The 19,651-nt window shown below is 47.9% G+C and overlaps 1 protein-coding gene across 1 annotated transcript in view; it reads left to right on the plus strand.

Annotated features, from left to right (window-relative positions):
- The first annotated feature begins 16,505 nt into the window (after positions 1-16,505).
- The window catches only part of BRWD3 (bromodomain and WD repeat domain containing 3), a 49,596-nt gene continuing 46,450 nt past the window's right edge, over positions 16,506-19,651 (plus strand). Inside the window, exons 1-4 of the mRNA XM_088538508.1 lie at positions 16,506-16,639; positions 16,772-16,830; positions 16,937-16,966; positions 17,343-17,402. Coding sequence (XP_088394634.1) covers positions 16,603-16,639; positions 16,772-16,830; positions 16,937-16,966; positions 17,343-17,402 — 186 coding nt within the window. The 5' untranslated portion in view covers positions 16,506-16,602. The remainder of the gene's footprint in view (positions 16,640-16,771; positions 16,831-16,936; positions 16,967-17,342; positions 17,403-19,651) is intronic.

The following is a 19,651-nucleotide window of genomic DNA, read 5'->3' on the forward strand; positions in this document are numbered from 1 at the left end:
AAAGAACAGCAAAATTCTATTTGGGAGAGCAAACGGGAATGGCAAGAGTCTGGGACCTTTTGAAAAAGTGGAACATTCTGTCCATTTGCAATATTTAGCAATACTCAACACCCCTCTCACCAGCTTGAACTTCAGGTGTTCAGACTCCTGTCAGCCAGAAATGCTGTAATTTGTAGCTATCAGCAACTGCAGAATGTCCCTGCTTCCCTGTAACAAATGCATGTTGAATTCTGCCTTCAACAGCATTCACAGGTTCTTCTTAAAAGAGAATAAAGACGCAAGGGGCGAGGGGTAAGAGGCGCCTGCGCTAGGACCAGCGGCAGGGCCTGAATGTAGCACGGCAGATGGAAGGGGAGCGAGTGGGCAAGTCTGCTATCTGCAAAGCAGCCTGCATCTGCTCCTAATGATGCTTTTAATAGCCCGATTTATTTCAGTTGCTAAAGTAGGGAATCTTAGGAAATTATGTCAGATGAGTGGGCTCTTTCTTTTTCTGAAAAATAAGACCCCAAAAAGAGGTGGTGGGGGGAGCAGGCAGGCTGATTGGCACCACAGCACTAAGCCTATTTAGTGCACAAAAGGGATTTAACTCAAGATTTCAAGTGCAATTTAAGGCTAATGCTAAACACGAAAATGGGAAAATGGTGCTAACATCACGCTATTAAGGAATGGGTGTAAAATGTATTGGAAGTTGCTGATTTCTTTCCCCTTCCTACATAAAAAGAAAGGGGAAAAAAAAAGCAGCCTGTAATTGCAATGTGGGCGAGGTTATTGTTTTTAATCCAAACAAATAAAAACCCGGGGATGGAGGTACGGCTCCAGCTGCCAGCAGCCAGCATTGTCCGAGGAGATCAGATTAGGTCCCCTCCGCGAGGGAGACGGGCGGAATCCATTATAGGAAATATCCATTAAAGAGAGGAAAAAACGATGCGCGGCGGCTGCCCGCCCGGGACGCCGCGAAGCCGCCGCATGGCCGGGACCGCCGGGCTCGAGCCGACCTCCGCTCTCGGCTCCTGCCTCCTCGCCGGCGCATCGGGGAGGCCCTCATGGGGCAACCCGGCCCATTTGGGGCTTTGGAGCTGAGTTTTCCAGCGTGTTTCCCGAATGTGGGGCTCCTGCCGCTCTCCTTTGGGAAAGGCGTGAAGCAGCAGCTGGATTTCTTTCTGGACATGGAGAGCTGCGTTAGTGAGGGCAGAGCTGTCAGTAAAGCACTGGCTTCACAGGGCAGTTCTGGCGGAGGATCCATCCGCGGCTCCTTGGCTCTTCCCAGGGATTTCCAACACACGACCTCATGCCATCCACTAACTGACAGAGCAGCGGCCTCCAGCCCCCTTCTTCCCCTGATGAAAAAGCCATCAAGATTTTGTTGCTTAAATGAAAGAGAGGATCAAACTGGTGTCCGTGTGGGAATGCGGGTCCCTGGGGAGGGCTGCGGATCGGCTCATCCTAGAGAGGCACCGCAGAGCGCGCAGTGCTGGTGCCTGCAGGCATCAAAGGGGCCTCAGGGACTGGAGTAATATGGGAAGAAAAAAGAAAGTGCTGGCTGCTTTCCAAAAGGAATGACGAGGGAGGCTTCCCAGGACGGGAAGGGAGATGTCCTGCAAGGGAGAGTGAAATCTCAGCTGCAGCAGAAACTGCTCAGGATCAGGGGATAAGCAGATGGGATCGCTGCAGGGAAATGGGTGACCATCATGAGAGAGTTAAAGTGCACAGTGACACAGGTGACACAGCCTCCTTCCTGGTGGCCTCCTGCCTGTGCCCAGGAGCAGGGCACAGCCGGGTATTGGGAGCGACAACAGCTGCAGCCTTCCTGCAAACCGGACGAGGGGCAGTGCCCGCGTCCGAGCTGCAGCCCCAACCCCGGAGACTCCTCAGCGCTGCTGTATTCACATTTGATATCCCCAAACTCGCTCTTTTCCTGCCCTTAAGGCCCCGGCGTCCCTCCCACGGGTGCCTTCCCTCCAAAGCCAGCTGCTTCACAGGCGCATGCGATAGCTCTATCAGCACAGATCATGTTCTGCCTGTCCCCACAGCTGTAGCTGTAATAGCCTCTGAACTATCGGTGATTATCCCTGATAATCCCTGGATGACAGGGCAGGTCCCGGAGCACTGTGACGGGCAAGCAGAGTACCTGTGTTTAAAAAGAAGGAATCACAGAGCAGTCAGCCCAGCTCCGATATCTGGAAAGATAGTGGAACAAATTATTGCACAGTCAACTTGCAGAGAACCTGGAGATTAACAAGATGATAAAAAAAAATCAGCCGATATGGATTTGTCAAGAACAGTAACATCAAGCCAAGTTTATTTTTGACAAGGTAGTTGGCCAAACAGTTCAGAGAGAAGCAGTAAATGCACCACATCCTTGCTAAGTGTCCTGAGAGTGTCGTTTGCAGGCAGCGTTACTGTGGGCAAGCTGAGGGGATGCTCCGGGTGACAAGGCTGCAAGAGCATCTCAAATGGCAGCCCACAGAGGGGTTCCCACCAATGTCTGGACAAGAAATACGAAGTGTTGGAGGCCAAGAAGGTGAATTCACCCGATAATGCAACGTGGGGAGCGCAATGAGATGCTCAGCGACTATCCTGAGTCACTGCTGGGGGCTTGGGGCAGAGGAGCACCAAGTGCCAGGATGGGGACCATAGTGACAAGGCAGATGTGACAAATCCGGCCCTGTGAAGCACCTGCAACTGCAGGTAGGTCAGACAGGAGAGGCCAGACGCCGACTTGGCCTCGTGGTTTTGAGGTCTGAGCATTAGAGTCTCATCTAGTTTTGCACATGAGACTTCATCTGGAGAAGTTCCATGGAGAACAACCACAAAGGAGGGTATCTGGGAAACATGACAGGAAAGGACAATCTCCAGAGGTAAGGCAGGTTCCTTCTGGAAAACAAAAGGCAGAGGTGAAACAGGCTCACTTTCCAGTGCATTGAACGGAGGATTTTAAAGGAGACAAGAATTAATTGGATTAATTTGCAGCAAAGGAGATTTAGATTTGAGGAAACTTCCCAAATGGAAAGACAGATAAGCATTGGTGGAGGTTTTGTTGGGGCTGAGAAATTTCCTTTTCATTTTTAATATGGAGTAGATAAAAGTCTGCCACTGATTGTGCAAACATTCTCCTCCTGTCCTAGGGGGTAAAGCCGTGAGGCTCCTGCCAAGCCGGCATGTCTGTGGTTTCTAGAAAATGAAGATGTCTGTTTTGATCCACTTTGTATATGACTTCAGAAGGAAAAAACATCCTTCTTGGTCCGGAAACCCTGCTTTTGCAGTGCACTCACAGAAAATCTCTCTCACATCTGTTCTTTTTTATCCCCTCGCTTATCATGCACCTTTGGCAAGTTGGCTTTGTACAACATGCTTTATACAAGCAAAATCAGCCGGCTCCAAGCCATCCCCGTACCAAATCACTCCCATATGCTGAGAACAGCACCGCTTTCACTGGGAATGCTCAGATACTCATATTTTGGGTCACTATAATAATTATAGCTGTTGCATTTAGCATGTCTGTATCTCCTCTATTTCTTTATGAAAATCTCTGCTCCTTGGGAGAAGCAGGTTTTGCGGTGCCCCCCTCACCACGGGGGCAGTCCCGGCAGCACAAACTATCTGTGGGGCAACAGTCTGCAAAAACCTGGCAAGTCTTAAAGGCAGCGTCCGTTTCTGCTCTAAGAATAGGCAAATTGGCCACAGAGTTCTAAAGAAAACTTAAATATACAGTTTTTAATTTTAAAGGGTGAAATATTACAGAAGGCTTGAGAAGAGGTTGCCCTGGCTTTAGGGATGTTACAGTGATTTATATTAGTATTAGGTACTACTACTTAGCTTAAAAAATAAGCAGACATGTAAACTGCAGCTTAATCATTTGGAAAAGCTGTGGTCTGAACTAGAAAGTGGCATATTCTGCTGTTCTGGTAGCAGAAATGCAAATACAACAGTGGACTGCAGTTAAGAGGGAAATGGGCATCAGGATTTTTTTGCTTGGCTGTCTAGGCACCCATTTTTTTTCTAACCAACTTACAATTTCTTGGTGAAAAGCAGCAGAGCAACTAGGGCAGTCTCCTCTCAGCTGAACATCAGCCATGGTGGTGGCACAAGGTGCTGGTCTGTTGATGAGGTGAGTATCACAGGAGTTGTAGGGACAGGTTTTGAGACATTTTAACTCCAGAGAGGAAAAGATGGGCCTTAACTGCATTGCATTTGCCATTATTAAAATTGTCCTTGGAAGTAAAGGGGCAAAAGCGCAAAAAAGTTGTTCGAGTAGCAGTGGTTTCTTATTCTTTCTCTTGCTCTTCCATCCTTCCCTTTAAGTCTCTTTATTTCTCTGACCGCTGGATTCATTTTTGAGAATTTGTCCTATTGGTGGAGATTTGGTTGTGTTTGGTTTATATTTCACCTGGGACAGAAACTGAAATTTTAAAATCTAATTTGGCATCTGATAATAGGCTAAGTGCTTAGGAAGCTTAGGAAAAGAAAGATAATATTTATTCACTTACTTTTGGTTCCCTGAGCATGTAGGGCTGCTTTCTAAAGCACGTTTCGTTTGAAGGAAAGTTATTTTGCTGCCATAGCGATATTTTTCAGGTTTGGAAACGGTACCTTTTTGGTTTTCTTTTAGGCTACACCTGTCACAAACAGTCAGTGTCCGAGGCAGCTCCTGTTTTTTTATAGTGTCGCAAAATACTTTGAAACTTCAGTTTGAATCTGTCTGAGGAAGCGTCCTGGGTGCCAGGTGACGCACGGAGGAAACGAGGCCCTCGTGCACAGACTGTGCTGGGGATGAGCCGAGATGGGCGCAGACAGCTGCAGGACACAGCAACATCCAGACTGAAACGGGGTTCCCGGCTGCCTCACACGTCCGGGGAGATCTGCTCCTGTAGCTGCCAAGCCAGGGTCTCTCCTCAGCCACGTCTGCTTTCCCAAAAGATGATTTTTAATGGTTCTGATTGCCTAAAAATGCCCTGTCTTATCCTTCCTCCCCAGTCTTTGCAACAAGGCTTTGAAACAGCTCAAGGTCAAGGATAACCCAGTGGCTTTACTAATTAACACTTATTAACAACAATTATCTTTGTCCTGGAGTTGTGCTCCGAGGTCTCCCCCAGGCGCTGGGGCGGTTGGCCGGCTACGCACACACAGAATAACCCACAACAAAAGGGGGTTTGTCCCCAGGAGCTTCAAATCTCTGCAAATCCTATTTGTCATTGCACAGGTGTCTCATTTTTGGACCCCCCAACTCCAAGCTTAAGGAATTTATTATATTGCGAAGCAAATTGTACTAAAATAAAGACTTCAAAATGCTTCAGGACTGCGTTTGGAAGGGAGGGCCTGTAACTATGTTACAAAAGAGGAAAAGAAAAGAATTCCCTGGCAAGGAAGTATCTCTGCAGTCATTTACGTGAGGAGTATTATGTAAGCATGTTGGGCATTAATATTTAATTTTATATGCTTATTATATAATAAATATTGAAACTAGTAATATAATTAAAATATTTATGTTTAAGGTTTAAAATATTTTTGTTAAGACTTATTAATTAATTTATTAATTTAAGCATTGAATTAATCAAAGCCAGCACAGCGTGCCACACATTAACGTAAAACTATGACATGGATGCCCTCCAATATGAATGACTGTTTGCATGGCCAGCTGTTCTGCTGCACAGTTAGAAAACAATTCAAGCAAATCCAGGATTTTTTTTTCTTTCTTTTTTAAATTTTGAACAGACCATCCTTAGATCAACAGATCCCAGCTGCGAACATGCAGGGACGCCGGCACGCCCGGGGATGCCCAGCGCGCGGATGCCGCCGGCGCGGATGGAGCGGGGCTGCGGCAGAGCCGGCGCTGCAGCCAGCGTCGCTGCGGCGGGCAGCAGCACGGGAGCACCGAAATGGGCCCTGGCATTCGGCGGAGGCACCGGGCACCAGCGCAGCCGCCTTCCCTCCCTGTTCGTGCCCGGGAATCACGCAGCCGCAGCGTTGAAGCCCCTGCGTTTACGCGGTGCATGGGTTACCCGCGGCCCTTGAGCTGCCCGACAGAAAGCTGCCTAAAACAAAACGCGGTGCCTAAACACAATAGAGGTCTAGAAGAAAGCCGCAGCCCCAACAATGCGTTTCTTTGCTTTTATAGGGTTTTTGTGAAAGCCATTGTATTATTTAACAGCCCTTTTTGTATTTAGATTTCTAATATCTTTGATTGGGGGAAGGGTGGAAGGGGCAACCAATTTAATTCTATAATCCCCCTAAGCCTTGCTTAATGCAGTCATTCTATTTTGTGCCTGTGAATTTTATAGTGGTATTTTGGGTGGTTGCAGCATTGCACTGGAAAATGTCCCATCATTTATTTTGCAGCCATTGGAGGGAAATGGTTTACAGTGCTAAGCAGCCTATTCATTAAATTCATATTGTCAAACTAAACAAACTCTGTCGCCCCAGATGTGGCTGGGTCTCAGGGCTGCACTAATGATTTGTGGATAAGGCAGCTCAGAGCCTCGTGTGCAAATTGTCAGAATGAATATGGAATCATATGCAGCACGAAAAAATCCCGTGTTCAGCTGGGGAACCTGAGAGATGAGGCAGGTGGGTTACACGGAACAAAGAAAAATAACCAGCTCTGAAGACTTCTTCACCCCAGTGCCCATTTTCTCCTTGCGATGGTGCTGAAGCAGCAGGATTGATCCTAGCAGGACACCAAAGACAAGGGCAGATCGAGCTGTTTGCCCTTGGGATGGACGGGGTGGAATTGCTACAAGAACTGCTGTGGATCAGAATAAGAAGGTGCCGCGTGCCGTAAACGCTGCAGTTTTGCCCCACTCAGCCCTTCCTCCTCCTCCTCCTCGGTCCCGGGGCCGGAGCCCAACCTGGCACCTCTGCTCTTCACCCGAACCCGGGGCAGCCGCTCGGCCACCGCTGAGCACAAACCTCTGCCAGCAGACGTGGGAAATGGGACAACAGCAGGAGCAGAACCCCAAGAGGAAAACGGCAGGAACATGAACATAAAAAAGAGACTGACTGCATTATGGGCAGAGGGGAAGAACAGGAGACGTGAAGGAATGCTGAGATGCACCTGGAATGATGGTGGGTTCAACAGCAAAATGGGCCAGGACAAAAGGCTTTGGAGAGGATTCCTTTGGACTTTGTAAACTGCTTGAGAATGTGCAGATCAAAAAGGAGAGGCTTTTTTTTCACATATCCAGTTTGTGCGATTGCCTTCCACATTTATCTGCCTATAATTTAGCAATGGGAAGGCGATGCCTTGTGAAAGCAAAGACCAAGGACTAGAGTTCTGCCTTTAAGGTCACCATTTACCTTTCACATCTTGACCTCACATATATTGGCCTCCTGTGTTATTTTTCATTAAATACCAGACTAGCAGTCAGCCATATAGAGCTCATGTATTTCATAAAGTCTGAAGAAAAGCTCTCTTTACTGGTGTAAAAGAAAAGGAACAGCCAAAAGGGCAAAGTAGTTGCAGGTGTTGGAAAATACTTCACTGGAGATCAAATTAAATTATTTCTTCTATCAAAAAAAGGCTTTAAGGGATGCTCCCTCACCCCATTCTAGCACAGCTACATAGCAGATTAAAAGAGACTATATTAAAGAATAAAATAAAAGTCAGGGTAAAGATTGCAGAAAAGGACAGTATATAAAGTAAAACCGGCCTTCCAAAAATGTGAATCCTATCCAAATGAAGGTGACAGACATGATATATTCTAGAAACTGCATTTAAAACCCTAACAACTGAAGGAAAAAAAAATGTTGAAAATCAAATTTCTATGGATATTAAAAAAAAAAAAACCTTCCCCCAATAGAGGAAAGAGGATGGCTATAGGAGACTGTATATGGCCACTAAACAACAGAAGTATAAAACCAAACTTAATTATGTGGGTTGCTATTCACCACAGAGGAATCAAGGAAGGTCATCATAGCAAAATAGCAATGCTTTTTTAATGAGGAAGGAGTTGGAGAATCACCTCACAATGAAAATCAGTGGAAGAGGCTATAAACGGAATTAATAAAATTAACAGCAGCAAATTCCAGCGCATGACAGCATTTAGCAGGAGTTCCATGTCGGTACTCAAATATGAAATTACCTGATTATTTCACTCTGGCTTGTAACCTATGGTCTAAATCAGAGCCGCTAGTAAAGGAACAGACGGAGGACTGAAATCACTGATAAATGCAAAGCGATGCATATGGCGAGGGGGGCAGCCCTCAACCACGCAGAGAGAGCCGGGCTCGGAGCAGCCAGTGGGGAGATGCTGGCATCACCGAGCTGACATTTTCATAGAGCGATGCACAGTGCTCAGAGGCAGCCAAAAGGCAAACAGACCGTAAAGAGTTATTAGGGAGGAAATGGAGAACAAATAAAAAAGAAGGGTTATTGTGCCACTGTACGAGTCCATGGTGAACCCGCTTGAGCGTTTTGCGTCCCAGTCCCACCTCGCACTGGATTCAGAAGAGCTGGAAAGGCAGGGAGAAAAGCAGCAGGAAGGACGAGCGATATGTAAGAGTTCCCATATGAGGTGGGATTAAACAGGGTTTAAACTCTTATTTGGAAGAGATGACTGAAAGAGGAGATAATACAGGTATACACGCAAAAAACAAGAAGAGGGAAGGACTGCTTCTCATAATACAGACTCCAGCAGGCATGAAATGAAATGATCAGGAAACGGATTTAAAATCCCCAAAGGAAGCACTTCGTGATGCCAGCTATAATTAACTCTGGGAAGTGGCTGACTGGGGTTCAAGGAGCATTTAGCAATGTAAGATGGGCCTGCTGAAGGCTGTTAAACCTCGGGGTGTGCACGGGAAAGCGCGGTGGTGGCTCCTTGGCGGATCCAGGGATGATCCATCTCGCGCGCGGTCTCCGTCAGGGGCTGATGGAAGCTTGCAGGGATGTTTGACCTGCCCTGGCTCCGCGTGGAGACTCCACTGCTGAGTGCAGGTAACTCCGTCTGGAAGCACCTGGCATGGAAGGGACCTCCTCAGTGTGACAGCGGAGACGCCCGGCCAGGACGGGCAGGGGCTCCGGGCTGGGGAAGCCACCGTGCGGGTTCCCATTCATTTTATTCGTGTTTTGGAAAGCAAATTACACCCCTTGCCATCCTTCCTCCCCACAGCCAGTGTATTTCAGTTGCCTTGGTATCACTCTAAACTCCTACTATGGTGGGCAAGCTTATACAACAGTCTTCTAAACCACAAATTCATGTAGGAATATATTTACTTGCTATTTTTACAAGACCCTATCTCCCCAAAATACTGAAGAGTTTATTTGCCACAACTACATGATAAGTATATCAATAAATATAATAAATACTCCAAAACAGTTTATACTTATTTTTATTTCAATAAATATACATAATATTTCAATATTTCAATAAATATTTCAATATTTCAATATTTCAATAAATATACATAATCTTAAAACTCTTATGAGGCCTGTGGGCACCTTAACAAAAACAGCTAGCATTTTTTTTAAAAAGTGACCTACAAAATTAAACCATTCAAATCCTCCAGGGAAAATGTATAAAGATGCATATGGACATAACCTACATATATTTAGCTGATAGAGTGGCACTAAAATTTGTGCACGCAGCCATGCTGTGACAACGTGAGGAGTTCCAAGCCACAGAGCCAGGCTTAGTGTGCCCAGACAGGGAAGCTATGGGATATTTCTGCTCCTGAGAGATTGGGCAAGTTGGAAATGCAGGATTGGGCCCTAGAGAGAAAATACTCATCTAAAAAACTGTATAAGATTTGCAGTTTGTGAATCAGCTCACCCAGCAAATTCCAGGTATTATTTCTAGGGGGGAGAGCCCTTCCGTGCCTCGTTAAAGCCCCAGCATGGGAACTGGGACGGGAGCAGTGGCCGTTTGTACGGGGGGAATGTGCTGCACGACTGGGGAATGTCGCACACGGAGCTTCCGGATGGTTCGGGTGACACAGGCAGGATCGGGCCCCTGGACACGGATGCAGACGAGTGCAACTGCAGTGAAAACTACTTTGCCTCTTGCAACTATTATTAATTTTCCTACTTAGGGAACTTGCTGACTTGCACACTATTTCAGGCATAATGTTGAGATTCAGGATTGTTGTCACAGATTTTACCGGAATAGCAACATTATTTGCCTCATCACTCCTTTTACAGAGCTATGAGTGCATAGGTACACAAATTACCATTGCTTGTTTTTCTATGCATTTCATCCATATTTGAAAATTTGCATTTCTCTATGTAAAATAAACGTTCCTTAAAATCCAGAGAGAATGAATTTGAGAAGTACGCAAACAAAAGCGAGCGCGACTGCCCCAGTGACGTGCACAGCAGAGCAGCAGCCACCGCAGCTAATGGCTGCCACAAGAAATATGAGATATGGATCAGTCCACCGAGTAACAGATGATACTGTTCCAAACAGGTGGCAGTTTATGTGCTAGTGAACGGATTTCAGGACGTGCAAAGGAGGAAACGCTACATTTACATTCTACAAAGCAAGTAATCCGTGAACTTAGATGAACTACTATGAGATAGAATTTGGAAACAAAGGAGAGCTCCGTCCTGCCTGTTCCTCAACAGCCTTTGGTATGGGATAATATTACACACCACTGTTGGTAATGGGGCACCATCTAGAGGAAAGATTGCTACGATGCAGCACGGAAATCCAACCGTATTAAAAATTTAAAAATAGCAAAAATCCTAGACCAGATCTTGTATAATATCCAGCCGCTATTTCTTTATTATTTAATAGGTGTTTAAAGGGATAAAATGCAAATAGGTGGGAGAATTCTGAGATTTTTCCCATGAGGGAGGATTCTGATCTACATACAGGACTCATCAAAACCCACAACCTCAACCATTTTGTTAATTATTTTGCATTGCTTTTTACTTACAATAAATGAGCTCTCAAAATTTAATCTGCAGTTACTGCATTTGTAGATCAGCTTACAGTAACTACACGGATCTTACTGTATGGTAGGAAGGACCAATTCTTAAGCTCTTTCTGAACAGCATTTATTTTTGTATTACTTAAGCAAAAGCCTTGGATTTCACTTCTGACAAAATTCACATCCTCCTGCAGCATTTGGCCATATATGTAAGATACAAGATGAGCACGATGCATGTAAAGAAAGGTGGATGGAAAATACTGCGGGGAAAAAAATGAAAATGCCTAACTTCCTACAGCCCTTAGATCCCAATGGATTTGGGCACACACACATTCCCATTTACATCTTCTGAAAAAGGAATGTACAACTCATGTTTCCCTCTAGCACATCTGCAGGACTAATTCCAATCTAAAGTTTGCTTTCTTATTCGCAACTTTACATTTTTTGCCTGGTTTAGGGGTAATTGCAATCACATGTTTATTTATGGTATGTTAAAGCTGTAAGAGACAGGGCAGAATTTGACTCACCAAGAAACTGTAGTGGTAAGTAAACTAAAATAGAGCTTCTTTTGCTCAGTGTTACAAGCTGGCTAAGGATAACTTGATTTAATTTAGTGGCGAAATTAAATAGGGGAAAAGCTCTGCTTTCTTGTATTTGCTGTCAACTACAGCAATAGGATGAAAGGCAACAGTCCTAAGTCAGGACAAAGGAAATAAGGAGATTCAGACTGATTTAAGCAAAAAATAAAAATAAAAATTACTGTCACAGTGGCCAAAGACTGGAACAGTTGCCCAGAGAGGCTGCACAGTCTGCATTTTTGGAGGTGCTCAAGACTTGGCTGGATAAAGCCCAAACCTGGTCTCATTAGGCCCGCTTTGAGCAGGAGGCTCCAGAGGGCCCTTCAAACCCAAATCACTCTGTGATTCTATGAACTATCCCAGTAAGATCCTGAGTGAAGTGTGCTACAAACTCATTTAATAGATAACGCTGGAAAATGAATTTGGACATATTACTTCTAGTAGAGAGGGCTAGATTAACCATCTTGAAGCAATAACCTTTCGCACTTCAGGATCTTTACTGCTTCTTACCTCTTAAAAAAAAAGAAAATAAATGGCTGAAAACCAATTAACAAATTCTGCATTCTTTTAGCTCACAGAAAATTCTGAGCCCTTTATTGAATGTCATGAAGATACCTTGGTTCTGTGTTTAAGTGAAATACAGTAGCTTCCTGGCTCTAAAGCACATGAAACCAGTCTAAGCTATCATTCACACTTCTCCTTGCTGCCCAACACCAACACTACCCGCCAGGCTACTCACAGCCAGAACTTGGTTTCTGCAAAAGTAGCTCCATGTGAGTGTAGAAGAATCTACCCCCTTTACCAGCACAGCGAGATGGAGCTGGTGGAGCTCTGTGGAGCAGAGTGCAGTTCCAGGATGCCATGGTCTGTAATGCTGCCAAGAAGGGCTGCTGGACACAGCTGTGCCTCCAACACCATCTCAGTTGGTACCTCTAACATCATCTCTCTGTTGGCTGCTCACACTGCAGATTCCAGGGGGACAGAAATGACATTTTCTCATTTTCTGCAGGCTGCCACTTTTGCTTGTCCCTACTTTCTCCAACTCCTCTCCCCTTGTAGTGTCTTCCCATGTTCTATCGCAGCCCTCTGGCCCTAGCCATTTTTGTTGCTTTGTTATTATGGTATAGAACTTGTGTCATTCCCTTTCTGATTTTTCAGGTGTTTGTTTTCACACACAGCTGAGGAAACTGAAAGTGTATGGACTTCCATGGTTTAAATATGCCTTTTACAGCCTTAACTCCCACTTTCTACTCTCGATAGAGCACTTGGTGGCCCACCAGCTCACAGAAGAGGTAGAGACTGCTAACGATTGCAGGATGAAAAGGTCCCTGAATGCAAGCACTACTGAAGCCCTGGGTACATCAAAGAGGCTAAAAGCTGCCAAATGACTTAGTGCTAAGTGCTTGCACTTAGTGCCTTAGCGAGGCTTTCAGTGTGATAAGTGCTGGGAGAGGTGGGGATTTCAGTGCTACGAAAAGGAGTTGTCAGAATGGAGTTTTGCAGACAAAAGCTGTGCTGGGTTAATTACAAGGGTCTTTATTAAAGTTAAAAGAAGTTTAAATAAGTAAATTTTGCAATGGCAGAAATATTTTCCCCCCTTTTCTTTTTTCCCCTCACAGCTTTTCACCTGGAATAGCCTTTATAGAGAGATATGTTGAGGAATCACATGTATCATCTGAGACCAGAGGTATCAGCATACAGGGAGCAAAGCAAGCAGTACTCAACATCCTATGGAGGCACAAGAAAATGCACAAACATCCACCAAATCATAAATCAACATCATATAATTATGACCCATATCAATAATTTCAACAGGATCTCCTTTACAGTGATATTCTCCCAGTATCTGTTATTTTTGTTACTCACCCTTTCAAGCTTCCTATGGATCAGGAAGGCTTTGATAAAGACTGTGGACTTTGTCTTGCAAGGGGGACAGGGAAGAAGCAGGTACCTCTGCAGGGCTTCAAATGTTTGACTGTGGCAGAATGTGATCGGTCCTACTTGTGGGACAGTGCGTGAACATGTAGGCAAGAGAGAATCATCAAATGTGAATGTAAGAACACCTTTTAAATGCAGGGAATTTGTATGGAGAGATAGGGATCCTGGGTAGGCCTCACAGCTTTCAGGGCTAAGGTACAGGCATATGTAAATATTCACAGGAAGTATAAATAAAATGAAGTCTTTTAGCTAAAGATTCTCACTCTTAAAATTTTTCCTTTAAATTTTTCCTTTTTTTCATGCAAGTATGGAAAGGATCTGTTACAATCCCGCTTCTTCCTTAAAGAATTTCTGCTTTTGAATAGCTCTGCTGTTCACTAGCAATTATCATGTCACTTAATATGTTTATCTTACCTACTCACTACCACTGCCTCCGATAGCATTTACGTACAGAATTCTGCTTCGGAGAGGTATGAGTAAGCATTAACATCAAATCTTGCTTTCACAAGATTTACTATCATTCGCCCAAACGATGCAGAGGATCCAGAAAGAGATGAGTCACGGAGCTGCAGGGAAGATCTGTGAGTGGCTGCAGTGCACAGTGGAAACGAATTCCTGGGCAAGCACAGTTAAAGGTGCAGATGGGCATTACTCACCAGAGAACGATCACTCCTGGAGGGGAGAACCCTGCAGAAGCCGGAGATGAATCCATCACAGTCCTTACGGGAACCCTGAGGGAGAATAAAGCAAGGGGTAGAATGTGAACACTAGGAAGCTGTGGTGCCACAGAACCAGCAACATGGAAAAAAAATGACTGTAGGTGCCCTTTGGCTTTGGGTAGGCCCTGGAAAAATAGTCAGGCCTACTGTGGGGGGGTAAAGCCTCCTGTGGAGCCACCTTCAAGCTCATATACAAGCCAGGAGTAGAGAGCTACAAGAAGACACCAATCAAGAGGTGCCAAGGAAACATGTCGTATTAAGAAGAAATATATCAGGTAACAGCAACCACAGGACCATGCCAAGATATGATGCTATGTAATATTTATGGTGCAGCATTTCCACCTGACACAGAATCATATCTATCTCAGGAAGACTGACACATACTTTTCAAGCCATTTCATAAAATATTATCTATTTTTTTTTGTTTGTATTCCTGGTATGCCTAAAAAGATAAGTGTGCAATTGTCAGTGCTGAGAACAGGAGGGAAAAATATTACCTCTCAGAGACAAAGACAGCACAACGTTCTTTACTAACTGGTAATTTGTTTTCAGGACTTTAATTTTGGACGGCATCTCTCACAGGAAGCGCCAGTATTGTAACCTCAAAGGCTCCTGGAATGCTGGAAAGGCAGCGTTTTTGGTTAAGCTGGGTTTGATTATTTAAACTCTTTCATTAGTAGAGCAAGAACTTGAACAAGGGCAACAATGATGAAATGAGATATTGCGGCCACTAAATCCAGGCTTCTGCCACAAACAAATTTCTTCTCCATTTATACTGAAATATAGGTGAATTATGCAGATCTACTGAATGTTATATATCTGACTCCTTCCCAAGACAGCTAATGAGACCTGGTCTTCGTGTACTGAGAACAGGAGACAGAGGCAAGAACTAATATCCTGACAGTAGGCCCAGGAAGAATTCTGAAAATGCACTTCACAAAATGTCTAGTCATGCTTATGAGCTATAAATCTATGCTAAAAAATGAACCTATTCCTAATGTTTCAACAGCATCACTTTACTGTGATTCTGCCTTTGGTATTCAAAGCATGAAGATGAATTGCCTTGTTCTATTTTCCATTTATGACAGCAACTGATACACTGCCAAGGCCAACTCTCAGAACACTGTTCAAGAAATTCTAATATGGAGTGCCAGATATATGGCAAAATATAAATTAAACAACACTGTCAACTCGCTTAATACATTTTAGCAACTTATTGCTTAAGCAAAGTAATTTCCCATGCTCCAACAACATGCTTCCTATAGGAAAAATTACATGTTACCTTTAAGACTGTCACCGGTGATCGATGTTGTACTCTTTTCTTTGAAGGGTGAATCATATTTTAATAATTAATCATATTTTTTACTTCCAGGACACTAGGGGCAAACAAATGTAATTTGGCTCCTACAGCCATCCTATGTCCTACATTCGGGAGCCTTCACAGGACTCTGCCCTTTGGGGGTATCATTGACTTCCATGTGACTGTTAAGAGCAGGCACCCGTATTGATCACCCAGCCCGAACGTTCCCAGCTACTTTTGTGGGAGATGCAGATGCTCAGGACCCCCAAGCACGAAGACACTTATTGTCAAACACCTGACATTCATATTATGGCATTTTGCCTTGAATAGCTTTACACACATTGTCATTTTTTTTCCTGACAAAGTAGTTTCATGGGCAGAACTTGTGAACTTTTTTTTTTTTTCCCTGAACCGTTTGCTGTATCACCATAAAAACACTGTCCTTAATAAACCTGTGTGCACTTGCTCTGACCTTCTCCTATGGTTAGGCCTTTCCTAATGGCAGTTGTTAGGTCTCTAAACTCAGCCTTGCTGCTTGGTGTCAGCAAACACAGGAGAGCTTGCGGTGGTTTGGAAATCCCGTAGATGTAGGGATTTCAGTCATATTTGCCCCAAATGAACGCGCAGATTCTAAAATTCCTGCGGCTTCTTAGAAAGGAAGGACAAAACGCGATTTTCACTCCCGCCTGCAGCCGCCTCAGGGCGCCCTGCGGGAGCCGCGACCGCCCGGGCCCCGCCGCGGCGGCCTCGCTCCGCGCTCGGGCCCCTCCGCGCGTCGCGTAATGGCGGCGCAGCTGGAAGCGCCCGCTGGGGCGGCCGCGGCACCACCGAGCTGGCGGCCGGAAGCGGCGGCGCGCGCTAGAGCGTCGCCCCCGCCGCCGTCAGCGCTTCCGCGTCGCTCCCTTCCGCCGCGGCGCGTCCTTCCCGCGGCGGCGCTTCCCCCGCGGCGCCGTCGCGCGCGTCGCCCCCGCGCGGCGGGCGGCGCGCGCTGCAGCCCGGCTGCGCTCCTGCCGCTCGGGCCGGGATCTCTATGGGGCGACCGGCGATGCCACCATGAAGCCGGGCGGGCGGCGGAGCGGGGCCAGCGCCGCGCACACGCACCGCGGCTCCCGCCGGGGAGCTCGGCCGCACTGAGGGCGCCTTCGCCCCGCGGCGACAGCCGCCGCCTCCGCCCTCCCCCGCGGGCCTCCCGAGGAGGAGGATGGCGACAGCGGCCGCCCCGAGCCAGCTCGAAGCCGGTGGGTATGGCCGGCGGCGGGGGCTGCCCCCCTCCCTCGCCGACGTCCCCCCTGTCCCCCCCCCCATCCCCTCCCTCCCTTCCGCACGCTGAGGTAACCGTGTCCCCCCTCTGCCCGCCGCCCTCCCCGCAGAGCTCTACTACCTGATCGCCCGGTTCCTGCAGTCCGGACCGTGCAAGAAATCCGCGCAGGTGAAGCCGGGGCCGGGGCGGCGAGGCGGGGGGCGGCGGGAGGAGCGGGCGGCGGCCGCGGCACTCACGTCCTTTGTGTGCGCGCGCGCTGCGCCTCTCTCCGCAGGTGCTCGTGGAGGAGCTCGAGGAGCACCAGGTAGGGCGGCCGCCCGCGCGGGGCTGCGCGGAGCGCCGAGGGGCGGCACGGGGAGCCCCGGGCGGTCAGGGGGTGACAGCGGCGCCCACGGTGGTGGTGGCGGTTTCGGGATGGGGGGTGGCCCTGCCCCGTCTAACCCAGCCCATCCCGGAGACCCCGCGGCAGGCGGGGGGTGGGGGGAGAGGAAGAGCCCCCCGACCGGGAGCTGCCCCGGGGGGAGGTTTCTTTGCCTGGGGGCAAGAGGTGCCTGTCCCGTCCCGCCGGCTTCCGCCTCAGGGAGGGCTCGGTGCGTGCGGGGTCCGGCCGGGGTCTGAACGCTGTCCCCAACCTCCCCCCCCTCCACCGCCCGGTTCCTCCTTCCCGTCGCCTCCCGCAGCTGATCCCGCGGCGCCTGGACTGGCAGGGCAAGGAGCATCGCAGGAGCTTCGAGGACCTGGTGAGACCGCGGGACCCCTTTACCCCGCGCCCTAATAAATTACCCCCCGCCCGGGTCGCACCGTCCCTCACGGGACAGCGACCGCCGGGCCGCGCTGGCGGGTCGGGGCGGGGGGCGGTTATAGCGGGGGGTGACGGGGCCGGTGTCGGCTGTGGGGGGAGCTGTCAGCACCGGGGGAGCCGGTTGGGGCGGAGTGGGGGGGTTCGCGACCCCCTCTGCCTCCCCCCGCCGCCGCCGCGGGGGCGCCCGGTGCCGGCTGCGCCCGTGGGGGGGAGCGGGAGGGTTATCTGAGGGCACGTAGCAGGGGCCAGGGCCGCGGCGAATGGCGGCGCGCCTAACAAGCGGCAGCGCGGCGCGCGGCGATGCAAGGCGCCCTCCTATTGGCTGCGCCGCTGCGTGCGCAGGGGCTGGCGCCGCGGCTGGCCCGGTGGCCCCGGCCCCGGGAGTCCCGGGGCCACGGGGCAGGGGCTGGTCGCGGGGGGCTGCGCCGTCCTCAGCGAGGCTCCCCCGCCGCCCATCGCGCCCTGCCGCTCCCCCGCGGCGCTGGCAGCGCTCGGGAGGCCGCTTGGCGCAGGGAGGGCCCGCGGAAGAGCCTCCCCGCGGAAATGTCCCCTGTGGAAACATCCCCGTCGGAAATGTCCCCGCTGGGGGCAGACAGACCCCCCAGCTCCGCGTTTCCTCCTCTCCCACCGAGAGGAAAACGCGAGCGTCGCCCTAATGCAGTTCCCGGGCATCAGCAGAGGGCAGGAAGCAGTTCGGCGTTTGGGGAAACGGTTTTGGCTTCTCAGTGCCCCCCTCGCGGTGCCTGGGGCTGCCCCGGGCCCCCGGCCACGCCAGGGGCAGGCAGGCCCAGTGATTCAGGGATTCCTGGCTTCCACCACGGCCTCCATCGCACCTTATTGGCTGACTCCGCAAGGGAAGGGGGGAAAAAAGGATTTTTAATTTTTAATGTTGAAACCATTAAAAGGCCGTGGGTTATATGGATGTGGCTTTTGCTAGCTGTAAACAGTTGTCTGTCATTGGGAGAGGGCCACATGCAGCCAGGAGGGCTCCAGGACCTCCCCATGCCATTTTTTGAGGTCATCGTTTTCATTGACCTCTGTGTGGAAGCAGCAAAGCTAGAAAGCGGTGTTTGTTGTTTCTGAGGGGTACAAATGACTTTTATTGTTAGAAGTAGTGGTTAATAATGTAGGGCCCTGGTGGAAGGTTGTAAACTGACGGAGAGTTTTTGCAGTTCTGAAGTGCTGCTTACATGTGATCACTGCCAGCTCCTCACCTGCAAGCCTTTGAAAATACCCACTGTTTTTCCTCTCCCGTTGTGCCGTGAAAGAGTGATGTGATGTTTTGACATTGTTGCTCGAACTTTTGTACTTTGCTCAATCCCTCGCTTTCCGCTTTAGCGGCATTTGAGAAGCTTGGATGCGGATGGGAGAGCTGCTTGTCTTGAGTTGAGATGGTTGTAGCCAAAGATACATTTTAAGCCTTTCCAAAGTGTATTAGGAATTGAACACTGTGCTTCCATCTTCCCTTTTCTGGATAATTCCGGGACTGTATATTGAATGAGCAGAAATGAAATAAGTGCAGCATTCAATACATTTAATGCTCTGTGGTTTTCCTAGGAAACCCACAATCTAATTTAGGCCTGTGACCCATACCTGAGAGGAAGGCTAACAGTGGAAGCAATGAAGTCTGATTTCAGGCATGCTTTTTTTTTTTTTTTTCCTTTATCTGTTACATTCATGTCTGCATTTTTCTTTTCGTAATAAGGAGCATGACAAGGAAGGCCTTAAAAAGATTTTTTTTTGGATATTAGGTGGTAGTGTTGAAGCCATTTACTTTTCACTAAAAGTTCAGAAAACAAGAAACAGCTGGTGCAAAGTAAGGCTTGGAATAAGTTGGAAACTGCTATTGGATTATAGAATTATTGAAATTTATTATGAAATTATTTTTTCCTATTTTGAATAATCAGTCCTTTTATATTTTCCTTTACTTATTATTATTTAATATGATTTATACTAAGAAACAGGACTGTAACTGAATTGTTATGGCAAGATGGGCTGACACTCTATGGTTTGAAATGTGCTTCTTTCTATTAATCCTCAAAATGATGGTTTCATTGTTTAGCATGTTGAAGGAAAAGCTTTTTTCTTGATATTGCTCAGGTTTGATGTAGTTGGAATTTAGGCCTTTAAATGCATATGACTGTACATTACCTGGACTACTTACTTGGCTTCAGGTGCCAGGGAGAG

This window comes from Tinamus guttatus, unplaced genomic scaffold (assembly GCF_059628265.1).
Source record: "Tinamus guttatus ecotype Peru unplaced genomic scaffold, ASM5962826v1 Tinamus_guttatus_pri_ptg001087l, whole genome shotgun sequence".
Taxonomy (NCBI): domain Eukaryota; kingdom Metazoa; phylum Chordata; class Aves; order Tinamiformes; family Tinamidae; genus Tinamus; species Tinamus guttatus.